Below are 10,344 nucleotides of genomic sequence, written 5' to 3'. Positions count from 1 at the left end.
ACCAAGCTTCATCTAATTAACTTGATCCTTAACTGGGATAGTTAATATGATATCATAAAATAAGGATTAGTAATTCAACACTCTGATTTTGAGAGAGAATGAGTGAAATTTATCTAAACCAAGCTCGAGAGATGGTTAGGTGATACATATCTTGTTAGATTTTGCATATAAGGCATCAAGATAGTCTATTAAGCATGAACAACTTGTGGAGTTATGAAGATATGAGGAACACAATCCTAATGCTCATATCATATTAATCACAATCCAATTAACAAAAAAATAATTATAATAGTAACAGTTGAGAGGTGTAATTTGGGCGACATCAAATTTTGGCATTGTTGCTGAGGAATACAATTAAGAATTGATATATTGAGTTTGTTAATGTTGTTGGTTTCATTTGTTGGTTTTTGTTTTTCTACTATTTCTAAGGCACACGCCAGCGTATGTCCACTACTATGAGTCAAGGCAATCTGCTAATTCCATTTGATCTTAAACTTGAGAAAACTTTGAAATAAAATCAAAAAATTAAAATAGACGGAGTTCATAATTGATGAGACCTACTCGAAGGGGTTCATCATAACCCTGCAACATTAAATCGACCACTTTAGCATGATGTTTAGAAAACTATAGAGCAAGTTACTACTTGCTTAATAGCTGAGGAGAATTCTAGGCAAATAACTTTTCGATGAGCAAATAGGGAGTAATGAGCTAGACAAGAAGAGGATGATCATCTATCTTCTCCTAGGAAAAAATAAGAACAAATAGAGGACAACAACCCATCAAAAAATATTTGCCAGTGTATGATGATCTAGAAGAAGATTTGGGGCATATTAAACTAATTGAGACTGTCGCGATCATTCCTTCTAAATTGCCCCAAGGTACTAAGCTTGATATTACAAGTATGATGATCAACTTGTTGAATTTGAAGAGGGTGTTTTTTGGTATGCCTATTGATGATATGAACATGCATATAATGAATTCTCTAGGATATGCACCTCAAAGAATTTTCTAGGTTAAGTTACGAACTATATGACTGAGGTTGTTTCCATTCTCTCTGACAGGGGAGATGACTTGTGGTTAGAAGTGTCACACTTGTGGATCTATCACCACTTGAAATGAGCTAACGACATAATTCTTGGATTGATTTTTCCTGCCCTTTATAATACTGTAATTAAAAGATGAGATCTATAATTCAGATATTTATATTCAAAGGTACTATGTAAGACATAGTTAAGGTTCAAAAAAAGCTGCAGAATGTTCCAAATCATAGAATCACGAGTAGAAACTTGTTGTAGGTATTCTACAAGTCCTTGAATGCTAATACGAAGGTTATAGAAAATACTATCATAGGTGGATCCTTCATGAGTCTTTACATAGAGCATGCTTATGAAATCTTAGACCAGATTATTAAAACCAATCAAGGATAGCATAATTGGAAGGCAGACAGATCAGACGATAATTATGCAATCGATATCTCCAATGAGCAGCGAGCATTGGATAAGATGGTAAATTGATATGAAGCATAACATGGAATAGAGATTGGCCTACTTACAAAGCAATTTGCAGTGATTGGAGTAAAAAAGGTAAATAAGTAGGTTCATGAGGTAAGGCTTCTAGACATTAAAAGTCAAATGATGAAGAAGAAGCTAAGTATTTAGATATAGATATGGTGGGTTTCCGAGTTAAGGTTCTAATCAAGACAATTGAAAATCGAGACAAGAGAATAAAGGTCGAAACTACTATTGAGATAGGTAGCGATAGGAGTAGAGAGTGTAAAGGTGACTAGAGAAAGAAAGATGTCTACAAGGAAAAGGGTGGCCTTTATGTTCCACCAGGGAATTGGGCTACTGGGTCTGGGAGTTCGAGAAAGAAAATGTTATATGTAAAGCTTATGAAGGTTTGGATAGCTAAGAGAGTTGCCTTAAGGAAATTAAGACAGGTATTTTGGGGTTGAGCTTGAAAGTAGAGTCGCATGCAACCTTTATTAAACATCTTGAGCAATAATTTAGGAAAATATCTACCATATTGAACTAACATCAACCAGATGATCTTCCAAGCAACGCTATTCAAAATCTAAAAAATGGTATTCAGTGTCTAGCTATTACTGCTCAGAGCGGTAAGACTACTATTGATCCACCTATGCATGTGGTTAATGATATGAAGAATATCCCCATGAACATTGATGATTCAAATAAGGATGAAACAAAAAAATAGTGATGAATGATAAGGCCTCTCAAAAGCCTATAGTTGCAGAAAAAGAAGCTGAAAACAAAGAAAAGGGTAAGGAGGTCATACTAGCATTGAAACCCATTCCCCAAGTTCCTCCGCCTTTTCCCCAAATATTAAAGAAGAAAGCCAAAGAAAGAAAGTATCAGAATTTTCTTTATATGCTGAAAGGATTGTCTGTAAATATTTCTCTTGTTGAATCTCAAAAACAAATGCCTAGTTACATGAAGTTTATGATGGATTTAGTGGCAAAGAAGAGAACTGTCATTTATGAGCCTGTTGGTGGTTTGCATTACAGTGCAATTACATCTCTTTTTTTTGTGCAAAAAAAGGTGACATCGGCGCCTTCATAATTCCTTACACGATTGGGTTATCTATCGTTGTCTAGGATTTGTGTGACCTAGGTACAAGTATTAACTTAATTCCACTTGAAGTGTTCAAAAAATTGGGATTGAGACCCTCTGAACCAACAACGATGGAGATTTTGATGGCGAATTGTACGAAGCATGTGTCCATATTATTTGATATTTTGGTCAAGGTAGACAACTTCATCTTTTCTAACGACTTTGTTATATTAGATTTCAAGGTTTATTTTAAGATGTCTATCATTTTGGAGAGACCATTTTTATCCACCAGTAGAGCATTGGTGGATATGGAAAGGGGTGAGCTAAATTTCACCCCGAATAATGAGGAAGTCAAGTTCACTGTTCGCAGAACTATGAAGCAGCAAACAGACATTAGGGTGGTTTCAGTAATAAATAGTTTAAATGACTCTGGAATCCAATCCAAGGGCTACCTTGATGAAATCTTAGTAGCAAGAAAGTTGAGTTGTGTCACGATGTTAAATCAGGCACTGCTTGAGAGGCAACACAATATGTCTTGTTATTTCTATTTTTATTTTTATTTTTTTTATTGTGATTAACATAAGACCTACACATATAAGGTACTACATGTATGTTCCTAATTTCCTTATTTTACCTTGCCCTAATGCATTGGGGATAATGCATTCTTAATTGATGGGGGCAAAGCTATTTGTAAGTCTATATGTCCTTTTGGAGTTTTCTTGTTGTGTCTCTTTTCTCCAGAGTGTATTCCCATAGTAGATCCAGCATGTATTGGATATTGTGTTTTGTTCATTGTGTTTATGTTATGTTTACTATGTTTGATTAGGATAAAAATAAGGAACCTTGGTGCGGTCAAATTTTTTTATTTTTATGATGAATAAAATGATACCCCTCCCATATTTTTGTTATGAACTAAGTGTTATGAAGTTATGAGATTGTGACCATTGTTTGATCTTTTTATGGCATTAGTATTAGGGACAGAATAACTGTAGTTTAGCATTGCATGAACTGAATAAATTATAGTTAATAATTTAACCTTGTACTATGTGCCTGTGAGGTGTTTACTGAGTTCACTTTGTGTGTGCAATACAAAGTTGCTCGGTTATTTTTGACTAGATTATAGGATAGTTGGTTGGGATAGGGACATAGTCCATTCTTGAATAAGTCCACTTTTAGCCTAAAATGATCGATTAAATAAAAATAAGTATCCCTTTATCTCTAATTTGAGCTTAAAGTGATCTATTTTCTTGTATTAACCCATCTTAAATTTGAGCCTAAAGTGACCTTTTTCTTGTATTAACTCATTTAGTATCCCGTTTTAATTAAAATGAACTTGTTTGGGCCCTGGTCCCTCCTCGGATATTATGTACTCAACTCAGGCAAATTGCCTAAGTTGAGTTGGCTATCATAGGAGTACGTAGACATTAAGAAAACAAAATAAGGTAGGTTGGGTTTTATAGAAAAAGAAAAAAAAGAAAAAAAAAGAAAATAAATAAATAAGAAGTATGAAGAAAACGACACCCAATCAGAAAATAAATAACAGAGAAAAAGGGAGAATAAAAGGAGCATGGTTGAATAGTGGAGCCAAAAGTGTAAGTGTAGTGACAACGAGGATTAAGTCACTATTACCATATATACCATACCTACCCCTAACTTACATTACAAGTCGAGTAAATCCCTATAGTGATCCCAGTCCAATATCTGAAAAACTAAGGCATAGAAAATAAGATCAAGCCTATGATATTTCATGAACAATATTTGAACTTTCTGTGAGCATGAGTACTTTGATGTATTCCTTGAATTGATATTAACTATGATACTGTGAGAGTATGGGACATTTTTGTTGTGAGGATATATAGGTTCCATTGTTAGTTGCTTATTTATTAATGTAATTTCATTTGCATACATGTTTGGTTGTTTTTTGCTAATCTGATGTCATCACTTGATCCCTTTCATGTCCATGATATTATTCTATATATATATGTAATAGTTTTAAAAATTGTACATAGGAGGGGGTTAAAAGTTTATACTGGATTGGATAAATTGATTGCCGTAGGTGCCTTAGGTTTCTCCTAGTTAAGAATTATGAGTATTTGTTGTTTTTTATTTGCTCGAGGACATGCAAAGGTTCTAAGTTGAGGATGTTGATATTCCTTGGTTTCATGGCACTTTCAAAGCTAAAAACTAGGAAATTACGTAAGAACTTAGGTATTCTTATTGGACATGATGTGTTTTTGTGTTATTTGTTCAGGAAAATAGGTTTTGGAGGAAAGCTTAGAAAGAAGAATGAAAAGTTATTGAGTTGGTGACCCATAAGTTAACTTATGACTTATGGGAAAGAGGGGACCTACGACTCGTGAGTGGACCTACAACTTGAGTTATAAAGATGAAAAGTAGAGTCTGAATCCCACGAGTCCACCCATGACTCGTGACTCGAACCCATGATTTGTGGGTGGAAGGAGTGAGGTGAGTACTGAAGGCTGAGGCTAGATTTGATTTTCATGATTAAGATCCACGACTCATGGGTTTGATCCACGACACAACCCACGAGTCGTAGGGTGTTGTCGACCCTCTTTTCTTACATAGTTTAGGATAAGATTAGTATTGTACCTATAAATAATTTCATTGTGTTTTATGATTAGGTTGAACAGTTTATACAGACTTGCACATTAATTTAGGTTCTAAGATACATTATTGATCTTGAAATCATTGACATTGGTTATTTAGGGTTATTAATCACTTAGAAATTTTGATTTTCCATTTTATTCTTGTAAGTGCAAAATTATGCTTTCATCTATGGGTTCTTCTTGTGTTCTTATGATCATGAGTATCTAAACCCCATAACTAGGGTTATGAGAACCATGATGAATTAACAAAATAGAGTTAAGTGTGAAGTCATTCTAGATCAATGTTCTTGCATGTATTGGTATTTCCTTTTATTTGATTGCCTTCTTGATGGTTATAATGTTAGGAACTCGTATGTATTCTAAACTTGCTCAAGAGAAAGATATAGATTGGGAAAATCAAATAACAATAATAATTTGTGTATAAGGCATCGGGATAGTCCTTTAAGCATGAACAACTTGTGGAGTTATGAAGTCATGGGGAACACAATTGTAGTGCTCTTCTCATATTGATGATAATTCAATTAACCAGCAACTGTTACTATTACACCTTACTTTTATAAAATCCTCTTTTTTATTTATGTAATTCCCAGTTACATCAGCAAACTCTTGACATACTTTTGGCCTATTCCTCATGGGATCAACCCCAACCTTGTTGGGTTTTATATTTGACTCAACGACCACTTTATACTTTTTGAGAGGTGTAATTTGGGCGACATCAATATAGTTCTTCCACAATGACAAAGACGTACTTCTTTTCTCCTCTACTTTGAACCTTGATAGATCTACATAAGTCTGTGTGCAGTATTCCTATAAGATTTTCAATCCATGCATGCATATGCTACAATTTTTCATACTTAATTAATTATTGAGTTTTACAATGTTAAGAAGAGTAAACAGGTAAAATATACTCCTAATCATTAAATTTCTTAATGGGTGTGCCAAGGTTGAAAGGTCCATCTAATTCAAAATGGAGAGAGTACAAGGAAATACACCCTTCATTTTTAACCATTTTAGGGGCGTGCTGGAAGGGGTGAGGAAGGGGGGCTGGGGTGGGTTCGGGGTATAGGTCAGGCGCTAAGGCAGGTTTTGGAAAAGGTGTTAGAAAAAGGCGTGAGGCGAGAGAAGATAGGCTGAGGGTAGGGTCTTGGAACATTGGGACCCTGCAGGGTAAGTCCATAGAGCTGGTGAAGATTCTTAAGAAGAGGAGCATTAATATTGCGTGTGCGCAGAAGACTGGGTGGGTAGGATCTAAGGCTAGGGATATAGATGGGGTACAAGCTATGGTATTCGGAAAGTGTGAGGTATTATAATGGAGTAGGCATCTTAGTGGATGAGGAGCTTAGAATGCAGGTGATGGAGTTTATGAGGGTCAATGATAGGATGATGAAGATTAAGTTGGTCATTGGGGGTTTTGCGTTGCATGTGTGTAGTGTGTATGCACCGCAGGTGGGCGTGGGAGAGGAGGTGAAAGTGAGTTTTTGGGAGGAGTTGGATGAGGTGGTGAGGACAATGCCTAGTTCAGAGAAGATTGTCATAGCAAGGGACTTCAATGGCCACATTGGGGCCTTACCGGGAGGATATGACAATGTCTATGGAGGTTTTGGTTTCGGTGATAGAAATGGTGAGGGAGCTGCTCTGTTGGATTTTGCGAGGGTCTTTGGGCTAGTGATAGTGAATTTGAGTTTTCTAAAGAAGGAGGATCACCTGATTACCTTCTGCAGTGCAATAGCCAAGACCCAAATTGACTTTCTGCTGCTTAGGAAGGGGGATAGGGGGCTATACAAGGATTGTAAATTCATTTCGAGTGAGCATCTTTCGACCTAGCATAGGATTCTAGTGATGGACTTGTCTATCAAGAAGTGCAAGAAGAGAAGGGTCGGGGAGGGTCGACATAGAATTAAGTGAGGCTGCTTGATGTCAGTTAATGCTCTAGAGATAGGGGAAAAGGTAGTAGAAAAGGAGGTGTGGGAGAGCAGGGGGGATGTGGATACTATGTGGGATAGGGCTGCTAGTGGCATCACGGAGACAACCAAAAAAGGTGTTGGGTATTTTAAGGGGTCAGGTAGGATGACATAAGGGGGACTAATGGTGGAATGAGGAAGTGAAGAAGCAAGTCGAGATTAAGAAGGAGACGTATGTTAAGTTAATTGAGAGTAAAGTTGAGGAGGAAAAAGGGGTGAATAGGTAGGCTTACAAAGTAGACAGGAAGGAGGCTAAATTAGTTGTTATGGTTGCTAAGTCAACAGCGTTCGAGAGTTTGTATGCGGGGTAAGAGGTGAAAGACGGGGAAAAAAAGGTTGTACAAACTTGCTAAAGCTAGGAAACGGAAGAGCCAAGACCTCGATCAAGTGAAGTACATTAGGGGGGATGGTAGTGTTTTGATGGAGAACGTTCACATTAAGAAGAGATGGCAGGAGTACTTTTATAGACTTTTGAACGAGGAGGGAGATAGAGGCATTGTGTTGGGGGAATTGGAGAACTCAGAGGAGAGCCGTGATTTTAGATTCTATAGTCATTTTAAGGTTGAGGAGGTTAAAAAGGCTATTCGTACGATACAGAGGGGTAGGGCGATGGAGCCCAATGAGATTTCGGTGGATTTTTGGAAGTATGTTAGTGAGGTCAGTTTAAGGTAGTTGACAGATTTATTTAGTGGCATTTTCAAGACTGCGATAATGCCTGAGTCCTGTAGATGGAGTACAATGATTCCGTTATATAAAATCAAGGGTGACACTCAGAGCTGCAACAACTATAGGGGTATTAAGTTATTGAGTCACACTATAAGGATTTGGGAGAGAGTGATCGAGCGAAGGTTGAGGAGGGTTGTGTCTATTCCAGAGAATTAGTTTGGACTTATGCCTGGTCGCTCGATGACAGAGGTAATCCACCTGGTGAAGAGATTAGTAGAGCAGTATAGAGAAAGGAAGAAGAATTTACACATAGTGTTCATCGACCTAGAAAAGACGTATGATAAAGTCCTGCAGGAGGTTCTTTGGAGGTGTTTTGAGGTGAGAGAGGTCCCGGTGGCGTACATCAGAGCTATTAAGGATATGTACAATAGAGGGAAGACCTGAGTGAGAATGGAGGAAGGAGACTCAAAGCAGTTTTCGATCGAGATCAGGTTGAACTAGGGATCGACTCTTAGTCCGTTCCTTTTTGTATTGGTGATGGACGTGTTGACGTAGAGCATTCAAGACGAGGTGCCTTGGTGTATGTTATTTTCGGATGATGTGGTGCTAATTGATGAGATACGAGGGGGTATGAATGACAAATTGGAGGTTTGGAGGAAAACCCTTGAGTCTAAGGGGTTTAGGTTGAGTAGGTCCAAAACTGAGTATTTGGAATGTAAGTTTAGTGACTTGAGACAAGAGGATGAAGGGGTAGTGAGGTTGGACTCCCAGAATGTCTGTAAGATGGATAGTTTTAAGTATCTTGGGTCTACGATTCAGGAGAATGGTGAGATTGATGAGGATGTCTCTAAACGTATTGGAGAAGGTTAGATGAAGTAGAGGCTACCTTGGGAGTGTTGTGTGATAAGAAGGTGCCCCTTAAGCTTAAAGGCAAATTCTATAGAGTGGCAGTTCGTCCGGCTATGTTGTATGGTGCAGAGTGCTGGCCAGTCAAGCACTCGCACATCCAAAAATTGAAGGTAGCGGAAATGAGAATGTTGCATTGGATGTGTGGGCTTACTAGAGGTGACAGAGTAAGAAATGAGACTATTCGGGAGAAGATGGGAGTGCCTTCAGTGGAAGACAAGTTACGGGAAGAAAGACTGCGATGGTTTGGGCATGTTATGAGGAAGAGTGTGGATGCCCCAGTCCGGAGATGTGAGAGGCTTGCTTTGGATGGCTTCAGGAGGGGTAGAGGTAGGCCAAAGAAATACTGGAGAGAGGTGATTAGACATGACATGGAGCAGCTCCAGCTGACTAAGGACATAACCCTAGATAGGAAGGTGTCGAGGTGGCGGATAAGGGTAGAAGGGTAATACGGGTGTATGGGTTGTAGCTTGCAGTCTAGAGAGTCTTGTGTAGCCGGGTTATTCAGCCTAGGTCCATGTTCATAGGGTCCTTATTATGGGAGCGTAGGTTATTACTAGGTGGGTGCACTAGGTCTTATGTCTTAGTACCTATTTTCTTATTCTGTGTTGCCCTTATGTCTCGTATTTCATATTTCTCTAATGTCTATTTTATTATTTCTTATTCCTGATTTTCTATTATGTTTTCCATCCCTTTGTTTAGTGTTCTCTACTTTGAGCCGAGGGTCTATCGGAAACAGCCTCTCTACTTCCTCGGAGGTAGCGGTATGGACTGCGTACATCTTACCCTCTCCAGACCCCACTTTTATGGGAATACACTGGGTATGTTGTTGCTGTTGTTCTGGTGGAGGACTCTTAGGGTTATTATTAATAGACACACTTAAACTCTGAAACTAGGTGCAAACTACAAGAAAATGACTTTGCAAAGATTAATCTCAATTGTTATTTTCAAATTTCTTATTTGTAAAAATAAAATTTTCTAATAATTTTTTTAATAAAATTATAAATAAATTTATAATAAACCATAAAATAACTTACTCGAACATCGACACGCTTTAATGGTACTTCGCTATGATAAAAAGGCGCTAAGGCGATGCGCTATATATCTTGATAAGAACGATAGTGCATAATAAATATTTCACCTTGTTATTTTCTTTTATACATTGATTAATATAGTGTTTGCACGTTGGTAGTTATCAATTTCTTTATTATAAAGAAAGATGAGTTCAAGGATTGATGAAAGGTAAAATTGTCTTTTCAATATTCATTAAGATCACTCCAAAAATATCCTTTCTTCTCAAAATTAATTTTCGAAGCATCCAACATTTTTCAAAACAAAAAAAATCTTCATCTTTCTTTTAGTGTCAACAATCATTACTATATATAAGAGAGAATTTGATATTTTGGTAGTCTTCACATCAATTTTTTTTGTCAATTTTATCCCTAATTTAAATTTTAATTAATTTACAAATTTTCATCCATTTTGCCAAATTTGAACAGTTATTTGGACTTACTAAATGCTACAAAAAGTAATGAGTCATGAAAAGATGGAAGTGACACCATAAAAACTATTTATACAATCAAATTCAAAATTAATCCAAAGGTTTATTGTCTT

At 37.1% G+C, this 10,344-nt stretch overlaps 1 protein-coding gene across 1 annotated transcript; it reads left to right on the top strand.

Moving 5' to 3' along the window:
* The first annotated feature begins 6,463 nt into the window (after positions 1-6,463).
* LOC107844437 lies at positions 6,464-7,830 on the top strand. The gene is made up of 3 exons (XM_016688853.2): positions 6,464-7,001; positions 7,119-7,242; positions 7,494-7,830. The coding sequence occupies exons 1-3, from the start codon at positions 6,464-6,466 to the stop codon at positions 7,828-7,830; spliced, it is 999 nt and encodes a 332-aa protein (XP_016544339.2).
* The last annotated feature ends 2,514 nt before the right edge of the window (positions 7,831-10,344 follow it).

This window comes from Capsicum annuum, chromosome 10, assembly GCF_002878395.1.
Source record: "Capsicum annuum cultivar UCD-10X-F1 chromosome 10, UCD10Xv1.1, whole genome shotgun sequence".
In the NCBI taxonomy this organism is placed as follows: domain Eukaryota; kingdom Viridiplantae; phylum Streptophyta; class Magnoliopsida; order Solanales; family Solanaceae; genus Capsicum; species Capsicum annuum.
Note: the sequence above shows the minus strand (reverse complement) of the source record. Positions and strands in the feature narration are given on the sequence as shown.

Excerpts from the sequence above, each read along its gene's own strand:
- LOC107844437 (XM_016688853.2), top strand. The coding sequence starts at position 6,464 with ATGGGGTACAAGCTATGGTATTCGGAAAGTGTGAGGTATTATAATGGA. Across the intron at positions 7,002-7,118 it reads GGATTGTAAATTCATTTCGA|TTAATGCTCTAGAGATAGGG; the intron begins GTGAGCATCTTT and ends GCTTGATGTCAG. Across the intron at positions 7,243-7,493 it reads ACAACCAAAAAAGGTGTTGG|GTTGTACAAACTTGCTAAAG; the intron begins GTATTTTAAGGG and ends GGGGAAAAAAAG.